Consider the following 25,433-nt stretch of genomic DNA (forward strand, 5'->3'; position numbering starts at 1 on the left):
CTGAGGCCGACGCCCACGGTGAAGGCCATGGGCTGTCCCCGGAGCCGCGGTGGCCCCTTTGCCGGCGGGAGGATGCGTCTCACAGCGGACCATCTGCACCTGCCCTTCCAGTGGCTCCCACCATTGGTTATGATGACTGCAGGGTTCCGATCGGTCAGCCCACCTTCACGCACCCACCGCAGGTCTGCGCAGTTCAGGCCTGGGCGAAAACATGACAGGCTCGCCGAGGCCGGCAATTTGCCGCGTTCGGCATGGGACAGGCCGAGGTCGCATGGGTTAGTCTGAATGCTGGGAAGCTGAGCTCTGAGACCGTCTCCCCAGGCGTCTGCATTTCAGGGGGCATGGGGCAGGGGCCCAGAGGTCCTCCTGCCGATCATGGAACTGGCTGCCCGGCATCCTGCCACGTCCAGTGAGGTGAGCGCAGAGGCAAACTGGAGGTTCTCTGTGCTCTGTGAAGAGCGCTCCCTGTGCGTGAAGTCAGTGTGTTACATAAAGCGCAGTCACTCCGGCAGCGGGCAGCGCCGTGAGGCAGGGATGACTGCAAACTGTTCGTCTGCCCCGCGTAGAGACGGGACTTGAACCCGGGGCGCACTTGGCGTTGCACTCGGGCACTCGGGAAGTCCTGGTTCTCGCCCGCTCTTCTCCTGGCCGGTCCGGTGACCCTGGGCAAGTCACCGCACACTTTGTTTTCCTATTTTTACACACCATGGTCTCAGAGGCCCCTGCCAGCTCTGTCCCTGACAAGGGGTGTGTCTGGGTGGTGGGACTGTCAGCCTGCTCTCGGCTGACCGTCCCTACCCGTCCCTGTGCGCAGCCTTCCGGACATTCCTGGGCAAGGAGGACGTGTCCCGAGAGGTGGAGGAGGCCCTGGCCGAGGGCCGCATGCAGAGGAACATCCACCTGGTGTCCACGCTGGAGCTGCTCAGGACCCCCTCCGTCCGCTGGCAGGTCATCACCGTGGTGGTCACCATGGCCTGCTACCAGCTCTGCGGCCTCAATGCGGTGAGCGTCCTGCACGGTCGGAGGGACTGGAGGGAGGAGCGGGGTGGGGTGGGTCAGGCTCGGGCCCTGGATGCCCAGGTTCCAGTCCCAGCTCTGCGCCTTTGGGCAATCACATCATCTGACCCTCAGTTTCCTCATCTGTAAAATGGGACGACATAACACTGAAAGAAAGAATCCACGCGAAGTGTTCGGTGCAGCAGCTAGAGGATTCATCCCTTAATACAGGCTGCCCATCCCTGTAATTACTTGTCCCTGGAAATGCTTAAAAGTCATATTTCTTCATCAAACGGGAATTAGGAAGTCATAAGGAAGAAACACGGAGATTCTTTAAATAAAGTGCTTGTAGCCGGGCTGGCTTCAGTGGGCGACTTTGGCCTGAGAAAACCTCAAGGCTTTAAACGGTACGTTTCCTGGGGCCTGAGCTGACGTAGGTGGGGAGCCCCCCAGCCCTCAGCCACCCCTCACCTGCTCCAGAATTAGAATCTGGGAATCTGAGGACAGGGAGGCTGCCATGAGATCATCATCATTATTGTTACTTTTGGCAAACAGTGGGTTGGTGAGCTCCCCATTCATGAAGGTGTGCAAGTCAGCAGGCCAGCCACGTGGCAGGGGTGTGGAGAGGAGATTTTGCACAGAAGCACCCGGTGCCCTCTGGGGTCACTTGCGTGCTCAGGAGAGCCATGGCTGGGCCCAGAGGCGACCTTCCAAGGAGCCCGGGTGAAACAGCTCCTCTTGTTTGCACAGAATGGCCATGAGCCGGCCCCCGACCCCCCAGAGCCGGCAGGGAGGGTTTGGGGGTGTTTAGGGCAGGTGATATGGAAAGGCAGTGGTTCCCATCTGGAGAGGGGAGAATGGCAGCGTAGAAAGTTACAGCCAGGGTGGCTTTACCTGATTCTTGGTTAAAGTCAGCAGAATAGGGAGGGGCTAGGTCACCGGTGTGACCTGGGACCAGTCCTGCTGTTGCCTCCTCTTTACAAGGTCAAGGTCATGCCCCAGGGCTTCAGAGCCGCCCCTCCCCGCCTGAGACAGCAGAGAGGGAGAATGAATCCGTTTCTTAACGCTCGGACTTGGACTCAAAGAAGCCACAGGCGGGATCTGTATTTAGTGAGGCATTCAGATGGAGAATCATGGTATTTCTAAGCAGCACTCTCTCCTCCGTTCGGACGTAGTTTTCTGATCTGCATGCCCTGTGTAACTGCGTAAACTCCACGTGGGCGCAGCTGCAGGCCCCGCGGCATGAGCATGGGTGGGAAGCAGCTTGTCTCTCCCCGAGTCAGCAGTGGGAGAACCCCGCTTCGGAACGTGCGCCCCTCACACTCATCGCCTTTCATGGATGTTTTATTGATGTGAGAATCTTCCATGTGAGATCCACCCTCTTAGAAAATGTTTGAGTTTACTGTGTGATATTACCTACGGGCTCAATGTGCAGCGATTGTTAGAATTCTGTCACCTTCCAGAACTGAAGCTTTACACTGAACACATTTCCCCTGCTCTGAACCCCCGGCAACCACCATTCTATTCTCGCTTCTACGGGTTTGACTATTTCAGATATCCTATATAATAAAGAGCTAATATGCAAATGGTCGTCATGCCCTCGCACCCTCCTGCCCTGGCACCCTTGTGCCAGGGCCGGGGGACCTGAGGCCGGGCCGGGGGACCTCAGGCCAGGGGACCTGAGGCTGCCCCCCCTGCCCAGTGGGGCTTGATGGGGGACCTGAGGCTGTGCCCCCACCCCCCCCTTACAGGGCTTGACGGGGGTGGGGCCTACTGGGTCTGGGTCTTGCGCAATTTCAAGGCACGCATGGGTGGACGGAGACTTGACTCTGGGTCCCATGGTGTGCCCCAGACTCTGACAGGAGGGAGATTTTCATATACATTTTACTACTTTTCTTTCATCTCTGACACTTCTATTATAGAGAAAGGGCAAATAGCAATATTAAAATATTTCCTCTAATTAATTCCCTTTTAATGTGCATGAACTTTGCGCACTGGGCCACTAGTTTCATATAAGTGGACTCAGGCAGTACCTGTCCCTCTGTGACTGGCTTTATTCCACTTAGAGAAACGTCCTCCAGGCTTCATTCCACTTAGGGGAACATCCTCCATGATGTCACATCCTGCAGGGTTCCCTTCTTTTTCAAGGCTGACTAATATCCCATTGTATGTATTGGCTGCATTTCCTTATCCATTCATCTATCGATAAACCTTTAGGTTATTCCCACATCTTGGCTATTGGGAATAATGTTTTGTTGAGCACAGGAGTGCCAATATCTCTTTGAGATCCTGCTTTCAACCCTTTGGAATAATTACCCAAACGTGGATTCGCTGCATCAGATGGTAGTTCTAGTTTTAATCTGTTGAGAACCTTTCATACTGTTTTCCATGGTGGTGGCACAAATTTACATTCCTGCCAACACTATGCAAGTGTTTCCATTTCTCTATATCCTCACCAACATTTGTTATTCCTTTTTTAAAAATAATAACAGCCATCCTAACAGGCGTGAGGTAGCATCTTGCATTTTCTTTACCCATTTGTCCACCAATAGACCTTTAGGTTATTCCCACATCTAGACTATTGGGAATAATGTTTTGTTGAGCACAGGAGTGCCAATATCTCTTTGAGCTCCTGCTTTCAACGCCTTGGGATAAACACCCAGACTTCCTTGAAGCGCCTTTAACACTTCTTTGACAGTCCATTGCCACACTTAGCCAAGCCCCTGTCACTCCTAGTCTGTTAGTATGAAGAGGGGGAAATGATGGAGATCTGTTAGTATGAAGAGGGGGAATGAGGGAGGTCTGTTGGTATGAAGAGGGGGGATGAGGGAGGTCTGTTGGTATGAGGAGGGGGAATGAGGGAGGTCTGTTGGTATGGAGAGGGGGAATGAGGGAGGTCTGTTGGTATGAAGAGGGGGAATGAGGGAGGTCTGTTGGTATGAAGAGGGGGAATGATGAAGATCTGTTAGTATGAAGAGGGGGAATGAGGGAGGTCTGTTGGTGTGAAGAGGGGGAATGAGGGAGGTCTGTTGGTGTGAAGAGGGGGGATGAGGGAGGTCTGTTGGTATGAAGAGGGGGAATGAGGGAGGTCTGTTGGTGTGAAGAGGGGGGATGAGGGAGGTCTGTTGGTATGAAGAGGGGAATGAGAGAGGTCTGTTGGTATGAAGAGGGGGAATGAGGGAGGTCTGTTGGTGTGAAGAGGGGGAATGAGGGAGGTCTGTTGGTATGAAGAGGGGAATGAGGGAAGTCTGTTGGTATGAAGAGGGGGAATGAGGGAGCTCTGTTGGTGTGAAGAGGGGGAATGAGGGAGGTTTGTTGGTGTGAAGAGGGGGGATGAGGGAGGTCTGTTGGTATGAAGAGGGGGAATGAGAGAGGTCTGTTGGTATGAAGAGGGGGGATGAGGGAGGTCTGTTGGTATGAAGAGGGGGAATGAGAGAGGTCTGTTGGTATGAAGAGGGGAATGAGGGAAGTCTGTTGGTATGAAGAGGGGGAATGAGGGAGCTCTGTTGGTGTGAAGAGGGGGAATGAGGGAGGTCTGTTGGTGTGAAGAGGGGGAATGAGGGAGGTCTGTTGGTGTGAAGAGGGGGAATGAGGGAAGTCTGTTGGTATGAAGAGGGGGAATGAGGGAGCTCTGTTGGTGTGAAGAGGGGGAATGAGGGAGGTCTGTTGGTGTGAAGAGGGGGAATGAGGGAGGTCTGTTGGTATGAAGAGGGGGAATGAGGGAGGTCTGTTGGTATGAAGAGGGGGAATGAGAGAGGTCTGTTGGTATGAAGAGGGGAATGAGGGAGGTCTGTTGGTGTGAAGAGGGGGGATGAGGGAGGTCTGTTGGTGTGAAGAGGGGGAATGAGGGAGGTCTGTTGGTATGAAGAGGGGGAATGAGGGAGGTCTGTTGGTATGAAGAGGGGGAATGAGAGAGGTCTGTTGGTATGAAGAGGGGAATGAGGGAGGTCTGTTGGTGTGAAGAGGGGGAATGAGGGAGGTCTGTTGGTGTGAAGAGGGGGAATGAGGGAGGTCTGTTGGTATGAAGAGGGGGAATGAGGGAAGTCTGTTGGTGTGAAGAGGGGGAATGAGGGGGAATGAGGAGATCTGTTGGTATGAAGAGGGGGAATGAGGGAGGTCTGTTGGTGTGAAGAGGGGGAATGAGGGAGGTCTGTTGGTATGAAGAGGGGGAATGAGGGAGACCTGTTAGTATGAAGAGGGGGAATGAGGGAGGTCTGTTGGTATGAAGAGGGGGAATGAGGGAGGTCTGTTGGTATGAAGAGGAGGGATGAGGGAGACCTGTTAGTATGAAGAGGGGGAATGAGGGAGGTCTGTTGGTATGAAGAGGGGGAATGAGGGAGACCTGTTAGTATGAAGAGGGGGGATGAGGCAGGTCTGTTGGTGTGAAGAGGGGGAATGAGGGAGGTCTGTTGGTATGAAGAGGGGGAATGAGGGAGGTCTGTTGGTATGAAGAGGAGGGATGAGGGAGACCTGTTAGTATGAAGAGGGGGAATGAGGGAGGTCTGTTTGTATGAAGAGGGGGAATGAGGGAGGTCTGTTGGTATGAAGAGGGGGAATGAGGAGACCTTTTGTTATGAAGAGGGGGAATGAGGGAGGTCTGTTGGTGTGAAGAGGGGGAATGAGGGAGGTCTGTTGGTGTGAAGAGGGGGAGATGCGGGAGGAGGAAGCCAGTAGTGGGCCGGCCTGTCAGCTGGGCCTGTCACTCTGGCTGTGGCAGGAACCTCAGAGGCCGTTGTGTGTCGGTGTTAATTTGGGAGGGAGATGCCCCTCGCTGACCTCTCCCTTCTTCTCCTTCCCTGTCTACAGATTTGGTTCTACACCAACAGCATCTTTGGGAAAGCAGGGATCTCTCCAGAAAAGATCCCCTACATCACCCTGAGCACCGGCGGCATTGAGACTCTGGCTTCTGTGCTCTCTGTAAGTACATGGACGGTTATCCCCGAGAACTCACAGGGAGTCAGCGGGGCCACAGGGAACTCAGGTCCCATAGTGGAGGGCGCCCTGGTCCCCCTGAGGGTTCTGAGTTGGAGGAGTTGATCGTGCCACCCATCACTGACATCTCAACATCTAGACCAGCGTTTCTCAACCTGTGGGTCGCGACCTCTTTGGCGGTCAAACGACCCTTTCACAGGGGTCGCCTAAGACCATCCTGCATATCAGATATTTACATTATGATTCATAACAGTAGCAACATTACAGTTATGAAGTAGCAACGAAAATAATTTTATGGTTGTGTTACGACATGAGGAACTGTATTTAAAGAGCCAGAAGGTGGAGAACAGCTACTCTAGAGAATGTCCTCGTCGGTATTTTGGGTCACCATTTTCCTCCTTTAAAAAAATGGCTCCCTCTTTTGAACTCTTACCTCGTCACCAATGACAGCTGCTGCCTCCCTCTGAGAAGGGATGTCTCCCTGGCCTCAGGTCTGTGGTCATGACCTTAAAAGTGTTTCAGACCATGAACTGTCATCTTCCCGGCCCAGGTATGTAGGTGTTTGCAAGGCAAAGAGAAGGAGAAAGACATTCCCTTCGGATCGTGCAACACAGAGGGGCTTTAACAATGAGCCACAGTCTAAAACCGGAGAAAGCGTTCGCCACTCCTTCTCAGCCTCCGGGCTGCAAAACAGACGTGTGGGGCGGGGCAGTGGGGGCCTGGAGAGTCCCATGTCTTCTTGGCCGTGTGATGCTGTATGAGGCACTCACTCCCTGGGCGGCAGCTTCCCCTTTGATGAGCGACTCCTGTCTCCTCTGCCTTGTAGGGGTGCCCTCTGGGCTCCCGGTCCACCATGGAGTTCCTTCCCAGAGGAAAGGGCAGAGGGGTAGAGCGACCTTGTTCTCTCTTCCACTCGCGCTCTGACGTGTGAGGCAAGGCCGAGGCCGTGCAAACCAGCAGAGACTCATTTCCACAGAACACTTACTTTTTTGCTCCTTCATCCTAACGGGGCGTTTCACAGGCGGCTTTTGAAAACAGACTCCGTGGAAGTGTTGAGACTGGTGCTCTGTCTCCCTCTCCTCCCAATTCGCAGTCTTTTTATGAGAGGGAAAATGCTCAATATTTCACAAGCGTTTTATAAAATCCTTGCCTTGAGTTACAGACCAGACCCCTCCCCCCGGTCTGTTCTTGTTCATTTTTACATGGATCAGCAGAAAAGCGCCATCGGGAAAGGAAACGATGGGGACATTATAGGGTTTGTTTGGGGGTTTGTCGGGGATTCTGTTGTAACAAGAAAACAACATGAGCTCTTTAGGGAAGATTCATAAAATTCGGGGAAAAATAGAAAGAAATAAAGAAGAAACCACCTGCGACCGGGACACCCAAGGCAATGGGTTGGGCACCATCCCCCCCCCCCCCCCCCCCCGCTGCCCTTGTCTATTCAGAGATGCATGTCTTATTCCCTCGCCGCAGCGACCCGACTGTTCTCGCCTTAGTCCTGCGTTTGTTCCACAAACGGATGTCAGAACGATTCCCCACTTTATTGCTTCTTGTTGAGCACGTTTTATGAGCGTGTAACACACACACAGGAAGGGAAGCCGACCATCGCCTCTGAACTCCTGTGAAAGCCCCATCCTTCTTCACAACTCGGCAATCGGCAATTTCCTTATTAACCGTTGTCTGCGCTCAGAGCCTGGGTGGCAGAGAGAGCCACCTGCCTGGCTTCTGACCCCAGCTCCGACCCTTTTGAGCTGCCTGACCCCGGGCACGTCATTCCACAGCTCGGTGGCTCCATTTCCCCATTTCTAGAAGAGGACATGGCCCCTGCCTCCTGGGGGTGGGTGAGGATTAAATGAGTGAATACATAGGAAGCGATGCAAGCCGGGCAGGTGATGGGCACCCAGTCAGCGGTGGCGACGCCTGCTCTCAGCAGGTAAGTTCCCACGGCTTGCCTTTCCGGCGAGGCTGCGATGAGCACCCGGCAGAGAGCAGGCTTTTGTGGGGGCTCTCAGGGTCTTGATAGTTGAGGAACCCTAGTCTCAAAGAAATGACTTAACCAGGGTCACACAGCCAGTAGGTCAGAACCCGAGGGAGCGGGGGGGGGGTGGGGGGGGGGCGAGCCTAACATCTGGGGCCCCTGCTGCTCCCCAGGCCCCGGGGGCTCTCCCTGGGGTCGCATGAAGGCCCACATCACTCCTGAAAGTCCAGTTTTCACCCCCGTTCACAAGAGGAGCAAACACGGGGGGGGGGGGGGTGATGCTTCCCACCTCTGTCTCCCCGGCTCCTCCTTCCGCTCCCCACTCTCTGGCTGGCAGATCATCCTCTTTAAAAGCTGAGGGCATTCGACAAAGTATTTGGAAGTGTGAGTCCCAGGAAGAGGTCCCTGGCTTCGCATTCCTGGGAAAGGGGGAGGGAAACGGAAACTGGCACCGGGCCTCGCAGCCTCGGGAGGCATGCCTGCTGCTGCCCTGCCATCTGGACTGTGTGCTCTGGAGGTTTGGGCGCCCCCATGTGGCCCAGACCTGGGAGGGACAGCTTCCGTGCCCTGGTGGTGTGCGTGTTTATTCACGCACTCGTCTGCCCACAGGCAGCTATGGTGCACCCACACCCTGCTCATGCCAGGGCGTCACCAGTGACATTGTCATGATCTAGAGAGAGACAGACCCAGAAGCAGATACGCACCATGTGCCACACTGGGATGAACCCTCCTGTGAGGGATCCCAGGAGGGCTTCCTGGAGGAGGAACCCAGCAGCAGAGAGCTGAGGGAGCAGGAGTGAGCCTAGAGAAGGGAAGTGAGTGCATTGTGCAGCCTGTCCCTGGCCCTGTGTGCATGTCCCCAGTCATCTGCCCTCTCCCCACTTTATCTTCTAAAAGAGCTGGAGATGCAGAACAGTCTATTGTAGCGGTTCTCAACCTGTGGGTTGCGACCCCTTTGGCGGTCGAACAACCCTTTCACAGGGGTCGCCTAAGACCATCCTGCATATCAGATATTTACATTACGATTCATAACAGTAGCAACATTACAGTTATGAAGTAGCAACGAAAATAATTTTATGGTTGGGTCACAACATGAGGAACTGTATTTAAAGGGCCAGAAGGTTGAGAACCACTAGTCTATTGGAAATATTCCTTAAAATGGTAGCATTTGCCCGAATCCCTGGGAAATCATGAGATTAAGGTCAGCCTGGTCTGGGGACCTGAGGAGGAAGAGTGTGCTGGGGAGGAAGCGCTTGGGCGTTAGGGCCTGGCAGCTCTGAATTCAAATGCGACTCATCCTCCTTCCAGCTGAGGGGCCTCGGGAACATTGCCCGACGTCTCAGGATGTTTTTGCTCATCTTTTCAATGGATGTGACCGTGCCCATGTGTAGTGGGCAGACTTCCAAGCCCCCAAATGTCGAAACTCCTGGAAGCTGTGCCTATGTCTCAGATGTGGAAAGAGAGGCTTTGCCGCTGTGACTAAGCTCAGCCTCCGGGTGGGAGGTTTCCTGACCCCCAGGGGCCCAATGAATGGCAGGGTCCTTCGAAGTGAAATCGCGAGGAGGAGAGTGAGGCTCAGAAAAAGCATGGTGACGAAGCAGAGGCTGCCTCGGGGAGGTTGCTGGCTTTGAAGCTGGACGGAGGGGCGGGAGCCCAGGCAGGCAGGCGGCCTGGAGAAGCTGCGGGAAGCCAGGAACGGACCCTCCCCGGGAGCTCCCGGAAGGAACACAGCCCTCCGGCTGTCCGAGCTTTGTCCCTGCAGCCTGTGCAGACCTCTGACCTCAGACCGGAAGGAGAATAACTGTGCTTCCTGAGGCCACTCTGCCGCCACCCGTTCCAGCAGCCGCAGGACCGACTCCACCACCGGACAGAATTGCCATGGAAACGGGCTCCAGGCGGCAGTCATGCGGCAGTAGGTCCCTGGCCCCTTCCAGCGCTTTATGGCCTTGTTTCCAAATGTAAAGATGCGCTTTCACCCCGCTGTGAGGTCGCGGCCTCTCAAACAGGACTTGCCCATTTTCTGTTCTTCCTTTTCCCTGAGAGTTGGACAGCCCGTGACAATGGCTCTGGGGCCTCTGACAGGTGAGACAGACATTTCGTTCCTTTGACTTGCCGCTGGTTTTGGCTCCCGGCCCTGCTCGTCGGCGTGGGCAGCTGGGAAGGGCTGCCACTTTGCAGAAACAGCTGGGTTCCACGTCGATTGTCTTGGTGCCGCGTTAACTCTCCGACGAGGGAGCTCCCACAGGCGTCACCTGGCCCTGGGAGCCCGAGCATCCCAGCCACGTGGGTGGCGGCCCGCGAGCACGAGACTCGCTCCCTCGTCCCTCGGAGCGGAGACCCCGAGCTTCCTCCCGCCAGGGAAACAGCATTGCGTCACTCTTGCCTTTCACTCATCGCAGGAAGTATGTGTCGCTGTCAGGAATGGACTACGCCATGCAGCTGGAGCAAAGAAAGAAAAATGTCCTGTTGGCTCCCACTGTCTATAGACCCCTCTGCTTCCCAACCAATCCCGCGGTTTCAGAGTCAAAGCCTTAGAGTTCGCTGTGGCCCCTTGAGCCTCCGGCCCCTACGTGTGTTACAGGAGAGAGTGGAAGAGCCGGCCGAGCAGAAGGTGGGGGGGCTGGGCTGTGTCCCCGGCCTGCCCTGGCTGGCTCCGGTGAAGGCAGCAGGCTGTGTCCCCTTTGTGCCAGCTGCCCACCAGGCTCTCGGCTCCATGTACCAATGGCCGACTCCTCCGTCACCTGTCCACACAGTGTCTCTTTCTCAACTTCACTCAAGAGCTTTTTCTTATTTTGCTTTTTAATCCTCATCCGAGGATATTTTTCCATTGGTTTTTAGAGAGAGTGGAAGAGAGGAGAAAAGACAGAAACATCGATGTGAGAGGAACACATCAACTGGTTGCCTCCTGCATGCACCCTGACTAGGGCCCGGGCCGGGGAGGAACCTGCAACCGAGGTACGTGCCCTTGACCGGAATCAAACAAGGGGCCCTTAGGTCCGCAGGCCGACGCTCGATCCACTGAGCCATACTGGCTAGGGCCGTGGTCAGCAAACTGCGGCTCGCGAGCCACATGCAGCTCTTTGGCCCCTTGAGTGTGGCTCTTCCACAAAATACCACGTGCGGGCGCGCACGTACAGTGCAATTGAAACTTCGTGGCCCATGTGCAGAAGTCGGTTTTCGGCCTGGGCGAGTCTATTTTGAAGAAGCACTGTTGATATTTGGCTCTGTTGACTAATGAGTTTGCCGACCACTGGGCTGGGGCAAGAGCTTTCTTTAAAAGCTGACTTTTCCCCACGTGCCCCAAATTGAGAACCGTGTAACTTTGTGATCATGAACTTCTTAAGAGGTACCTTTCCTCTCAAACAGGCAGCAGGTGGGGGTGTCCCCCTGGGGCTGCAGAGGCCCCAGGGAAGACGATTCCCAGGAGTGAGCCCGGGAGGGCCCGGGCTCCGGCAGCCTTGCCTTCCGGCCAGTTGGCCACACTCCCCGTCTGCGTTTACACTTGGGTTGACATGTCTCCAGGCCGCTTTCGTTTATTATCTTTAGGGTTCATGAGCCACCCTGGAACGGTAGTCATTTAAACGTAACTTTTCCACTTCTCATACCTTTGGCCCCAAAAGATATACGGTTCTCACACACATTCTTCTTTTACACAGAAATTTCCAAGCAAAGTTTACGTTTCAAGGAATTATTTTTAAGGTTCGGTTTACAGAGCGCTGTCTCGAGTAGATAATTATTTCCGGGGCCCTGTCCCCTGGTTGCAGACTTTAAAACTCTGTTAACTTGAAAATAACCATGGCCTTCCCAGGTCTCGGCCTCTCCTCAGACAGAAGTTCCTGGAAGCAGTGATGAACGCCTGCTTGTTCAAAGCAGCGTCACAGAGGGGACAGGGATAAGGAAGCAGGCATTTCTTCTGCCATCGCCTTGGCTGTCTTTGCTAAGGCAGAGCTGACCAGCAATCGCCGAGCCGTTCCCCTTCTTCCTCCCAGGTGTCCATAGCTCAGGCTTTGGCAATAACCCACTTTTGCCGGGAGAGTCCCTCAGGCTGGTGCGGCGAGGCTCCTCAGGGACCCCACAGTGTCAAGGCCAAGGTCAAGGTCAGCTGTTTGGAATACTGGGCGCTGGCCCCCACCTGGGCGGTGCCATCTCGCTCCAGTGTTCGGAGTGTGTTCCCGGATGCATGCACGTGTGGGCACGTGTGTGTGTCGCATAGTAGATTTAAAGAAATGGGGACAGCCGCTGTCATACTGTACCTCTGCCACCCCTGGCCTTCGTGCGTTCCTCCGGGCTGGGCGCTGGCCCAGAGCAAACACCCGGTCCCTCGGTGCTTCATTACGAAAGCCGCCTGGAGGAAGGTGTGCCCGCCAACCCAGCCTGTCCCTGAAACTTGGCTACAGTCACATTCTTCAGCGTCATTGGCGTTAGAAGGCGCTCAGTGACGAGCCCTGCCCTAGCCCCACTGCAAGGCAGGCACAGGGGCTGCGAGTGGGGGTCAGTGACATCCCACGGCCCCAGGAAGCTGGGCTGGGGTGCGGCTTCCGGGGCTACAGTCGCTGGTATCACCCCGAGTGTGGAAAACGGCAGCCCCATGCCCGCCCCTGGGTCCTCGCCTCTAAAATCGGCACCATGGGGGCGAAGAGGAATGGAGAGAGCGTGACTCCATGGCAGCCTGGCTCCTGGGTGGGGGTAGGGCAGGGCTGCGGCAGCCACATCCTTTCAGCCCCTCGTCCAGACTCCCCAGCAGATAAGCCCACGCCCCCTAACCAGGGAGATGGGAGGAAAGGTGACTGTGTGAATATGCGGGACTGTCTTCCTTCTTCCTTCTCATCAAGGTCATTGCCTCCCCGGATGCAGCTGTGGAGAGAGTCACCTGCCTGTCCCAGGTCAAAGCCGTCCTTGAGCCATGACCCCGTGTGGTTCCCAGCCCCGCACCCCCTCCCTTGCTGCTAGTAGTAACCATCTCTCTTTGCCCCTGACCTAGGGCTTGGTCATCGAGCGCCTGGGACGGAGGCCCCTGCTCATCGGCGGCTTCGGGCTGATGACCCTCTTCTTTGGGATCCTCACGGCCACGCTGACGCTGCAGGTGAGAGCACGTGCCTGTCTCCCCCTCAGGAGCTCGGCGTGGAGCTGGCTCTCGGCTTCGGTGCCCGGGGTCTTGGGCTTGGGCTGGTGGCACTGTCTGCAGACACGGCTCCCCCAGGGGCATCTCAGCCCAGAAGCCGCTGGGGAGGCTTGAGGGATGGGGCCTGAGCCTAGGAGACCAGCGACCTGATGAGCTGTGTGACCTTGGGGGGTCACATCCCCTCTCTAGGGGCTCTGGGGCCAGCCCACCTGGGTGTGAATCCCCTCTGCTCCACTTCCTCGCGCAAAACTTTCGGCAACTCAACCTCTCTGCTCCTCATGTCTGTAAAGTAGGCACTGGAATGGCTTAGGGGTTATCATTACCCCCATTTTCTGGACGCTGAAACGGGGCCCATAGATATAAAGTGACCTTTACAAGGTCGAAGACGTCCTTTAACCATGACCCTGTGCCGGTCCCCAGCCCCCCAGCCCCCTTCCCTTGCTAGTAAGGCCGAGGTCACACAGATGGATGGAGGAGGGGCTGGGGTGGGAACCCGGGTCCTCGATGCGCCTGCCTCCTCACCTGCCCGCTGCTGCTCCCTCGCAGGACCACGCCCCCTGGATCCCTTACCTGAGCATCGTCTGCATCCTGGCCATCATTGCGTCCTTCTGCAGCGGCCCAGGTAGGGCGCCCCCCTTCTGCGCCAGCTGGCCCAGGGCTCGCTGCACCACCACGGAAGTCAGGGGCTCAGGGAGGGGCAGGGCCTGATTGGGGATGGAGGGGGAAGAGAGTTCCCAGCCATTCAAGTTCAGTGACAGCCTTCATTTCCATCCCATAGATGGTGGGCAATGTGCCGCCCAAAGACACATTAGTTATAACATACAACTCGCGGCTGTGAGGGCGTGAGGCAGGCACACGAGTTTGGGATGAATTAATGATACTCAAGGTGCGGTCTGTGGCCGTGCATGGACGAGTTACAGTTCCGTGCGGAAGATATGATGATGATGATAACAATGGCTAAGATTTATTGATCACTGACCACATGCTATACTTAGCTCATGCAAGGCCCGTGGCAGCTCAAGAGAAGGTGAGGATGGAGGGGACTTGCCCGGAGCCGACAGGATGGCGATGCCAGACTCCAGCCCCTAACCACCACCTTGCAGTGCCTGCAAGAGTGGAGTCTGGTGTGTGCACCCAGGACTCATGTCCAGCCCCAGCTCGGGCATTGCCCTCGTGGGAAAGTCCTCGCCTCTCCTTGAGCCTCAGTTTCCCCATCTGTAAAATGGCCCGTGTGGATGAGCCTGAGGCCCTGCCCTGCCGTGGCTCTGTGTCCGTGTCCCCGGTAAACTGAGAAGAGGTTCAGGGTGGTGTGGCCCCTGCACTGCTCTCTGGGGGTGTCCCTGGTGTCTGTGGGCAGGCTCTGGGGGACTCTCCTGGAGGCTGCTGTAGCTCCCTCACTCCAATCTCTGTCCCTGCCTTCAAATTGCCGCTCCTCCACATGCTCGTCCCAAAGTCCCTCTGCCTCTTTTTTCTTCTTTTTTTATTTCAGAGAGGAAGGAAGAGGGACAGAGAGAGAGAAACATCAGTGATAAGAGAGAATCACTTATGGGCTGCCTCCTGCACGCCCCACGCTACGGGCCAAGCCCGCAGCCCAGGCCTGTGCCCTGAACGGGAATCGAACCGTGACCTCCTGGTTCATAGGTCGATGCTCAACCACCGAGCCACGCGGCCTGGCCTAGTCGCCTCTTCTTAAGGACCCGTCAGACTGGATCAGGGCCATCGTATGGCCTCCCTTTACCCTAACCACCTCTTTAAAGACCCATCTCCACACACAGTTACATTTTGGAGTGCTGAGGGTGGGACTTCAACATGTGGATTTGGTAGTGGGGGTCGGGGGAAGGGCAGGCGCACAATTCAGCCCGTCACGGTGATCACAAGTGAAGGCCCTGGACCGAGAAGCCTCCGCTCTCACAGGGACGGGACCGAAAAGCCCCTGTAAGTGAGCTCCTACTCTGTGCCCAGCTGTGACCCAGATATTGGGAGAAGCTGCTAGAACAGCCCCCACAGAGCTTACACTCCCAGACAGGGAGCCAGGCACGGCCAAGAAATATATAAATATAAAGCCAGGGCAACGGCAGTCCCATGGGGAGGAGGCGACCGACATAAGGGGATGAAGAGGGACAGGATGAACAGTAGGGGGCGCATTTTAACCGAGGCTGTAGGGAAAGGCCTCCCAGCACCTGTGATGCCTGAGCAAACTCCTACCAAAGTCAGGGCCTGAGTCCTGGCTCTGCCCCTCAGAGCTGGGTAACCTTGGGTAAGTGAGGGCACTTCTCTGGGCTGCAGTCTCCACACACCCCCGCACTCCCCCACCCCAGGTACATGGTAGCCAATAGTCCCAGAGATGAAATGATAAGCATTCCTACGCACCTATTCCGTAAATGTCAGTTGCCGCATCATCAAATTGGCACATGCAGTCCTCCACCGTGGCGGGCCCAGCTGGCTTCAGAGGCCACTCGGAGAGTGTGGGGACTGTGTGTGTGTGTGTGTGTGTGTGTGTGTGTGTGTGTGTGGTGGGCACAGGGGGGGGAATGGGGGGGGGGCGGGCGGGGCACCTCTTGTTCAGATGAGCCAGGTCAGAGATGGTGTTCATGCCTCTGGGCTCTGGGCTGTAACCCAGCACCCACTCCGAGGCCGCTGCTCACACAGGCAGAGGGGCTCTCCCACCGCCTGCCCTGCCACAGGAGATGGAGGCTGGCGGCATGGCCTCCTCCTCCGGGTGACTAATGCCGCGCCCCGGCTCTCCCTGCAGGCGGCATCCCCTTTGTCCTGACTGGCGAGTTCTTCCAGCAGTCCCAGCGGCCGGCGGCCTTCATCGTGGCAGGCACCGTCAACTGGCTCTCCAACTTCGCCGTGGGCCTCCTCTTCCCCTTCATCCAGGTCTGGCTGGCGGGGGCCTCTTGCCCAGGGGTACCCTCTGATTCGGCAGCCCTCAGAGTGAGGACCGATCCACAGAGCAGAGGCTGGCCTACCCCTGGAGACTCGCGCCGTTGGCCTAAGGAAGGGAGAAGTGTGGCTCGGCCCAAGCCTTTAACCCTTCTCCCTCCTGCACCTTCCAGGAGCGACCCCTAAATGCTAAGGGCTGCTTCAGAGGGAGTGAGCCTCCTGTCGTGGAGGGCATGCAAGCAAACCTGGGTAGAACCTCAAACCTGCAACCTGCCCATTGTTTTTGCTGTGTCTGTCACTGTGCGATCCCTATACCATCATGCATCGAGTAACAGCATGTTGCAAGGGGGATCACCTTCATTCCCACGGGCTCACTTTCAGCAGGGCGGGTGCCCACTAGGCTGGAGCTCCAGGAGCCACACAAGAAACATGGATGGGTGGGGGAGGGGGGTTCGGAAGAGGCGGGGAGGAATTCCAGCCAGAGCCCCTCTGCGGGGATCCCCTGGGTCAGTGTAGCGCGTCCATGAAAAGCTGCTGGGCTCTGAGAAACAGGGGCTGTGACAAGGAGGCACTGAGGATGTGGCGGGTCTCAGTGTAGGACAGGGAACCCCAATAAAATGCGTGGGTCCCCTTCCTGCTTCTCCCAGGTGGTCACCAAGCCCTTCCGGGGAATCCTCTGGAAACAGGTCTCAGGGCGCCTAGAGGAGAGGCACGTCCGGGGGGCCCAGCCCCCAATAGCTGGAACTCTGAGAGCCTTTTACTTGACAAACATTTACTGAGCAGCTGCATGCACCAGGCTCCGCGGGCACAGGAGCTGCCGAGGTGACGGGTGCAGCTGGTCTAGTGCAGCCGGAGGGGCCGTTCTCATCCGAGCATTCGCCGCCATAACCAGGATACGTGAGGGACCGCACTCCGCATTTCTCCCTTCTTTGTGCAAAGCTGCCTCAGAGTAACCGCCAGTGAGCTGCATCGTTTGCATATTAGAAAAAGCGATATTTCTTGTGAATTGAGGAATTTCACTTCCTTTTGACATCACACTTTTCTCACGTGTGTATTGGAGGGAAGGAAGCATGTGGTTCATGGAAAATATGAACTTAAGATGACGTTAGCTAGCCTAGCCAGTGTGGCTCAGTGGTTCAGCATTGACCTATGAACAGGAGGTCAAGTTCGATGCCAGTTTTTAAAACATACTTTTTAAAAAGGATAACCTTAGATAGCAATTGGCTTTCACAATGATTAAGTTTTATATGCCCACTTTTCTTTTTAATTTTTTATTGATTTCAGCAAGGAAGGGTGAGGTAGAGAGAGATAGAAACATCAATGATGAGAGAGAATCACTGACCGGCTGCCTCCTGCACGCCCCACACTGGGGATTGAGCCACAACCCGGGCCTGTGCTCTGACCGGGAATCAAAATGAGACCTCCTGTTCACAGGTCAACACTCAACCACTGAGCCACACCGGTCGGGCTATATGCCCACTTTACTTAAAAAAAAAAAAAAAAAAGTAATAAATAAAGACTGCCACTTCCTCATCTTTCCTGGGGTTTGAAGCTGATTGATTCATGCCTCACGGGAGACGTCTCCTGTGCACGATTATAAGGCACATTTGCGTGCGAAGCTGCACCTGGGAATGTTGGATGATGAATGGGGACCATCAAGAACAGTCCAGCCCTCACTGGTTTGGCTCAGTGAATAAAGCATCAGCCTGTGGACTGAACGGTCCAGGGTTCGACTCTGGTCAGGGGCACATACATGCCCAGGTTGCAGGCTTGATCCCCAGTGTGGGGCATGCAGGAGGCAACCGATCAACGATTCTCTGTCATTGATGTTTCTATCTCTCGCTCCCTTCCTCTCTGAAATACTTTTTTTTAATTTTTTTTTTTTTTTTTTTTTAACAAAGAACATTCTGCTCAGAGTGGCTTCATGGCCAGTGGGTGCTTGTCTGGTTGACGCTTTTGTCTCCACCTTTCCACAGAAAAGCCTGGGCACCTACTGCTTCCTGGTCTTTGCCGCCATCTGCTCCGCGGGTGCTCTCTACTTATATTTCGTCCTCCCTGAGACCAAAAACCGAACCCACGCCGAAATCAGCCAGGCATTTGCCAAAAGGAACAAGGCCTTCCCACCAGCGGAGAAGACAGACTCAGCCGTCACTGACGAAAAGGCCACGAACAGGCCGAAACCAGAGGCCTCCTCCACGCTGGACAATTACATCAAAAGTGGGATTATCTAAACCACGGGGGCGGGGGGACATTTTTTTCTGCCAAGAGCCATTGGATATTTGTGACATCATCCTCAGGCCATACAAAATCATCCACTCAAAAATCAGCCTGTTCTCTTTGGCCGAACCTTTCATTAACTCACCCTGATGCCTTGGCAGGGCCCGACCACATGGTTCCTAGGGTTTTAACAGCCTCCGGTCCGGACGGTCCCCGCCCCGGTCATCACGGGTGGTCTCACCATTTCAGAAAACCGAAGATCACCCTACACGTTGAACATTAGTAAGTATTTAAAAATGAGACTTTGCTCACTTAATACTGCAACCATTTGGGTGTCATGTATGGCCGAGCCCCGCAAACTCTTCTGGAAGCTGGAAACAACCACCCCGTGTGTTAGCAGACCCAACATTCTCCTAGACGGGTCCACGCCTGCCTTCTTCGTGTCTGAGCCCATGGTTCCGAGGTGAAATCGGGGAGGGAGCCCCCTAATGGTTTCTGGAAGGAACGCAGCCCCTGCTCTATCTGCCGTAGCCCTGAGCTGCCCCCAGTCACATCCTGAGTCCCCAGTGCACCTGGGCTTGGGTCCTGGGTGCAGATGTCCAGAACTCGGGTGAAGGACTCTTCAGACCGCCTGGCAAATGCCTGGCTCCCATCTCTGGCTCTGTCCTGTGGATCTCTGGCTCAGGGGAGCCTGGTGCCAACCCCCCCTCTGCTCTGCCTTTCCTGGCTCTGTCCCATGGGGCTCAAGGCCTCCAGCCCTGAAGCACCGTCACCTCCACGGACCAGACAGGTCCCAGAGAACAGAGAGAGGACCCAGATGTGGGAGAGCCAGAGAGGCCGACACAAGAAGTAGCGTTACAGGAGGTGGGGCAGGCCCTGCAAAGCGAACGCTTTTCCGTCGGAGCCGTCAAACAAGGTTAAGGATGACTCTGAGGCTGCACACAGGCGTGGAGGGGAGGACGGGTGATTGCCTGGTGCAGTCTGCCCCAAGGGTGCTTCGTGGTTGCCGATCCCGGAAGAGATTTCGCTGAAAGACAGCGTGTCAGTCAGGGCTCCCCAGAGGCACAGAAGTATACACACAGGCGCACCCCGGAGAGTCTGCCGGCTCCGTTCCAGGCCACCACAGGAAAGCAAGTCTCACAATGAATGAGTCACACAAATATGTGGTTTCCTGGTGCATCTAAACGTTGTTTTTACATTCTGTTGTAGTCTATCTTGTGTGCAATTGCATTATGTCTGGAGTATGTACATACTTTAATTAAAAGCTATTTATTGGAGAAAAAAAAAACGCTAACCGTTTTCTGAGCCCTTCAGCAAGTCGCAGTCTTGGTGGTGGTGGTGGTGGTGGTGGTGGTGGTGATTACAGATGCCAGTCAGTCTTTTTGCTGGTGGAGGGTCTTGCCTCAGGGCTGAGGGCGGTGGTTGATTGGGGGGGGGGGGTGGCTGAAGGCTGGGGAGGCAAGACGGTTGGGGAGGCAATTTCTTCCGACAGCAGTGGAGCTTGCCACACCGATGGACTCTTCCTGTCACGCACGATTTCTCTGAAGCGTGCAATGCCGGGTGGTAGTGTCTTATCCACAGTAGAACCTCTTTCAAAATGGGATTCAGTCCCCCCACAATCCTGCCACTGTTTTATCAACCAAGTTTGTTAAACGTTATAAATCTCTAGCTGTCATTTCAATGATCTTCACGGCATCTCCACCAGGAGAAATGGTGCCGATAGACAAGCGGATGGGAGGTTGCCCGCAAACCTTTTGTTTGCAAAAACAAAACAAACAAACAAAACCCACAATCTTTCTGAAGCACGATAAAACCAGGTAGCCTGTGTCTGACTCAAACACTGCCCAGCCCAGACTAGCCATGGCTCATCTTGGCGGCTTCTCCGCACGACATCTCAAAGAGCTTTTCTCTTCCTCTTTTCCTCGGAATCCCAAGAATGCTGACTTAAAAAAAAAAAAAACATTTTTACTGATTTTAGAGAGAGGAAGGGAGAGGGAGAGAGTGATAGAATCAATAATGAGAGAGAATCATGGATCGGCTGCCTCCTTCACGCCCCCTACTGGGGATCGAGCCCGCAACCCGGTCCTGTGCCCTTGACTGGAATCGAACCCAGGACCCTTCAGCCTGCAGGTCAACACTCTATCCACTGAGCGTAACCAGCTAGGGCGAATGCTGACTTTTTGATGCCACACATGTAAGACCTTTTAGCCTCTTTCTTTTTAAAAAATGTTTGTATTGATTTCAGAGAGGAAGGAAGAGGGAGAGAGAAACATCAACGATGGAGAGAATCATTGATCGCTGCCTCCTGCACCCCCTACACTGGGGATCAAGTCCGCAACCCAGGCATGTGCCCTTGACAGGGAACCAAACCATGACCTCCTGGTTCATAGGTCACCATTCAACCATTGAGTCACACCGGCCGGGCTTTAGCCTCTTTCTGGAACATACTAGGCACCAGAAAAATTGCCTTTATTGGAGGGAATGGCCGATGAAAAAATGTGGATGCAGTGACAGGCACACTGGCCACCCACCTTAGACCAGGAAGTTGAAGGGCGCCCCCTACGGGTGCGGGGCAGCGAGCAGTGAGGATCCAGGGCCTGGACTTCCTGGAGCAGAGGGGCCATGACCGCCCCGACCTGCCAAGCAATGGCCTTTGCTCATGGGAGTCACAGCCTCTCTTACTTGGGGTTTCTTGTACTCGTGACCAAACCTGAACTCGATTCATACAGTCCCCACAGGAGGGAGCCCACAGATGAGGATGTATCAAGCCGATCCAGTGGTCTAGACACCGGGCAAGCTGCTTCCTTGGGGCCCGGTGCGTCCAGCGAAGAGGCAGGGACTCTTGTTCGGGTCGTCTGGGTGCAGCTGCGGTGCCTCGGAGCTGTCTGGGTGCTGACCTGGGTTTTCTGCCTGACAACACTAACTTCCCTTCTTTTCAAGTTTGCAAAATGCCTCCACGGTATGGCCTATGAGACTAGAGAAAACCCGTGAAGTAACCATTACTGGATTCCTTTCATTTGATCCAGACCCTGTGCTCCCCCCGCTGAGTCCTGCCACGTTTACTGTTCCCATCACTGCTCTGCAGCACCTCAGACATTTGGCCCAGCCCCCTGCCTCCAGAACAACCACTCTGATATGCATCTCCACCCGTGAACCCCACCGGACATGGATCCCTTCCACGTGACAGCCCGCCACCCGCGACCTGTGGTGGACCGAAGCGTCACAGCCCTGGTGTCAGCCTCCATCGCATGAAATCCATGCAACGTGCTTTGGCCACTGAGACGTCGGAAAATGTGACACAAGCAGAAGTTGATGGGCGCTTGTGCTCTAGGGCTTTCCCTCTTAGACGCTGATGGCATTGTATGCGGAAGCCCAGGCCAGCCTCCTTGGGAATGAAAGACCCCACAGAGAGGCCGAGCCCACCCCAGGGGGCCTCCACCTGGATGCAGCTGAGTGGGTGAGTCCACAAGAAAGAAGGAACTGTTGCTTTAGCCCGGCCGGTGTGGCTCGGTGGTTGAGCATCGACTTATGAACGAGGAGGTCAGAGTTCGATGACCAGTCAGGGCACGTGCCTAGGTTGTGGGCTCGACTCCCAGTGTGGGGTGTGAAGAAGCAGCTGATCAATGATTCTCTCTCATCAATGATGTTTCTCTCTCTCTTTTCCTTTCCCTTCCTCTCTGAAATCAATAAAAATATTTTTTTTAAAAGGGGCGGCATTTTCCTACCCACGGTTCTGTGGGTGAGCAAATCGGGCAGTTCTCTGGGTGCACGCAGTGTCTTCTGGATCCCCCCTGGCACTTGTGGTCAGGTGGTATCAGCTGGAGGCTGGGTGGCCTCAGGTGGCCCCATTCACAGGTCAGGGGCCCCGACGGGGATGGCTAGAACAGCAGGGCCCGCTCTGCGTGGACTCTGCATGAAGGGTTTCGGTGTCAGGGAGGGCCCCCTGGCCATCACAGAGCAGCTGCGTTCTAAGAGGGTGAGAGCAGAACCTGCAAAGTCACTAGCGCAGTGGTTCTCAACCTTCTGGCCCTTTAAATACAGTTCCTCATATGGTGACCCAACCATAAAATTATTTTCGTTTCTACTTCATCACTGTAATGTTGCTACTGTGATGAATCGTCATGTAAATATCTGATATGCAGGGTGGTCTTAGGCGACCCCTGTGAAAGGGTCGTTCGACCGCCAAAGGGGTCGTGACCCACAGGTTGAGAACCGCTGCACTAGAGGCTGAAGATGGGAACTCACACAGCACCCCTCCCCTGATCAAAGCAAGTCTAGGACCAGCCCAGATTAGGGGGGAAGGGAAATAGATTTCACCTCCTGCTGGGGTGCATCTAAAGTCACGTGGCCAGCTTGGGGTGACGGTGTCCGGCCCTGCAGACAGCCCACCACCTGCAAAATGCAGGCATCAACTTCACAGAGAAGTCGCAGAGAGGCCCAGCTGCTCATATGCTCCACCCAGAAGTGTAGGCGGGACCCAGGGCACTGATTGACAACCCTTCCAGAGCCCTCTGCGGCCAGGAGGGAGTCCGGAGCGAACCGGAGAGGAGGAGAGGATGCGACCACCGTGTGTTCAGATAACAAAACTGAAGCTGGCCGCTTCCGAGGCAGGCTCTGTGCATGGGAAGGGGACGATGAGTCAGACTCCTTTGCCTTCAGCACTTGCCAATGCACGAGTCCATTCATTAAGTCGGATTACTGCAGCCAGAGCGTCACCGGAGGGGGAGAGATTGACAAACCGGGGGAGGAAGCGGGGCCCTCTTTACCTAAAGATTCCCACCCTGATTTGGTTATAAATAGCCCACCAAGGAAATCAGGCTCCTGGGCAGGCCCTGATTGTGGTGGGTGTTGGGATGCGGGGCATCGGACATCGTGGCCGCCTCTGAGGGCGCAGACGCTCTCAACTGATTGGAGACTGATTGGGAGCTGCGGCTTCTGACCTCTGGGCTGGCTGCGGGCGTAAGTGGAGGATCTGCGCTAACGCAGCAGGTAGGACACAGCAAACACCAAGGGCACTTCTCAGAAGGGAAAAGACGGCCGAGGCCACAGTGTCCTGAGGTGCCCCAGAGCTGCCTTACTGCCTGCCCTGCAGCTTGGGACACTGGTGCTCCGGTGCACAGCCCCCTCCCCCAAAGTCCCTCCCCCAAAGTCCCCTCCCCCAAAGTCCCTCCCCCAAAGTCCCCTCCCCCAAAGTCCCTCCAAAGGGGATGGGGACCAACCTAAACCTCAGCTGCCCGCCCTCTGTGGACTCAGCAAGCCTCTACGACCCCGCCATTCCTTCTCTCCTTCCACACACTTCTGTTCAGCCCCAGCTCAGGGCCTGCCTCCTTCACACACTATTTCTGTGAGCGTTTGGAGTGTTTGGAATACCGCCTCCTGTGGAACAGTGGGAGGCAGGCAAGGTTACCTTAAAAGAGCTGGGCGTGTCTCCCACCGGGGGCGCTCATCACAGCGTCTGCCTGATCCCAAGGCCAACAGGAGATAAGGCAGAGCGGGCACTCCAGCCCAAGTGCATGTCTACATAACTAAAAAGAACTGTGAGGGGAGCCCTGGCCTGTGTGCTCAGTGGTGAGTGCATCCGCCTGCAGACAGTAGGGTCATGGGTTCGATTCCCAGTCCAGGGCACATGCCTGGGTTGCAGGTTCAATTCCCTGGGCCCAGCTGGGGAGGCAACCAATCGACGTGTCTGTCTCCGGCTGATGTTTCTCTCTCTTCTCCTTCCTCCTTTCCTCCCACTCTCTAGAAATCAATGGGAAAAAATGTCCTCGGGTGAGGATTTAAAAAAAGAAAGGAAAGGTGAGGGACAGGAAAGCTGGCGTATATAGAATGTTTAGTTGCCGTCTCCTCTGGCTACGAATACTTTGCGATGGCAGGAGGCAGCGGTGAGGGAGGCGTGAGGGAAGAGGCACGCAGTGCAGGTGAGAGCTGGTGGGAATCCGACTCTCTGACCTGGGTGTCAGGGCACGGAGCCTCTCCCCACAGACCTGTGCGAGTTAAAGGAGCCAACCAGCCAGCCGGGCAGCATGCCTCTGAGTGGTGTATTGCGACTTCTCTCTGGGGTCTCATATTTGTTATTGTTGCTTTATGGCACCCAACTGCTCTGGCAAAGGAAGCTTGGGAAGAGGGCTACAAGGACAGAGAAGCCACTCCGCAGTCACCCCAGCCGGGCCAGGCGTCCCGGTCATATTACAGGGACAGCCTGCGGCACCATCAGAGGCAGCAGTGTGTAGAGTCGGGAGCCAGCCAGCAGATGCCGGCTCAGCCCTGGGGATGACTTGGCCTCTCGGGATAATCCCTCCACCCCAACATCCTTAACTTCATCACATCTGATGAAGTTTCCCCTTTTGCCATAGAAGGTACCATTCACAGGCCCTGGGAACTGGGATGTGAACATCTTTAGGGCCCATGACTCGGCCTGCACGGTAACCAAGGCTATGTCAGCATATCCCCTCTGCACCACCAGGCTTCTTATGTCCTCAGCCCTGACATGCAGCAGCCTCCCATCACGTGCCCCATCAGGAAGTCAATCTGGCCAATGGGACAGTCTCCATCGTCCTAGTTCTTACTCTTCTGTTCGGTCGTCTGCGTGCCCTGCTCGGCTTATCTGCCTGAAGAGGAATCTGAATGCTGTGCGTGTCCTGCTGCCTGACCCTCTGTTGGGGGGGGGGGGGTGAGAAAGGCACCAAAGTGTTAGACCGGCGGGGTCAGACTGGCCCTGGGTTCAGCAACCTCGGTACTTGAGTTCTGGCTGGGAAAGAATTCAGAGCCAAGACTCAAACACTTACTTAGAAAATTGCAAAGGTAGACGATGTAATTTGTAGAAGAAATGGGTCCAGGAAATAAGTTGTAGAGGGAAAGGAAGGGCCCTTGGAGCTTAGAAGTGAGGAAGGTAAAATTGAGGCCTGAGGTGGGAGGAGGAAGAGGGAGAAAGGAAGGCACAGGCCAGGTGAACTCCCAGGAGGGAGAGCAGCACGCTGGGTCCTCATCCTAAGGCTTTAAGGGTGGAGAGTGTAGGGGAGGTCCCGGGGGAAGTTCTCGATAGAATACTCAGCAGCTTCCCAGGTGGGTCCTTCAGGGTCAGGGTCTCCACTGATGATTGGTCGGCGCCAGGGCACGGGGTCATTATCCGATGCAGCTGGATCTGAGGTCAGCCGTGGAGTTGATTGTCTGGTTTTGCTTCTTTTCTGGGCCTGGAGCTGAAACACAACGGAGACCTAGATGCTAGCCTAGGTCAGGGGTCTACGCCGCATCACCAGTGATAAGCCGGGGAGGAAAGGCCAACCTGGGGGCTAGGTCCCACCT

The 25,433-nt window shown here is 55.4% G+C and overlaps 1 protein-coding gene across 1 annotated transcript in view; it reads left to right on the forward strand.

Moving 5' to 3' along the window:
* The window catches only part of SLC2A9 (solute carrier family 2 member 9), a 51,605-nt gene extending 32,196 nt beyond the window's left edge, over nt 1–19,409 (forward strand). The window contains exons 8-13 of the mRNA XM_081086903.1: nt 815–1,002; nt 5,803–5,913; nt 12,888–12,989; nt 13,575–13,650; nt 15,781–15,908; nt 17,891–19,409. Coding sequence (XP_080943029.1) covers nt 815–1,002; nt 5,803–5,913; nt 12,888–12,989; nt 13,575–13,650; nt 15,781–15,908; nt 17,891–18,145 — 860 coding nt within the window. The 3' untranslated portion in view covers nt 18,146–19,409. The remainder of the gene's footprint in view (nt 1–814; nt 1,003–5,802; nt 5,914–12,887; nt 12,990–13,574; nt 13,651–15,780; nt 15,909–17,890) is intronic.
* Nucleotides 19,410–25,433: the final 6,024 nt, after the last annotated feature.

The sequence above is a fragment of the Myotis nattereri genome (assembly GCF_964212035.1).
Source record: "Myotis nattereri genome assembly, chromosome: 1".
In the NCBI taxonomy this organism is placed as follows: Eukaryota; Metazoa; Chordata; class Mammalia; order Chiroptera; family Vespertilionidae; genus Myotis; species Myotis nattereri.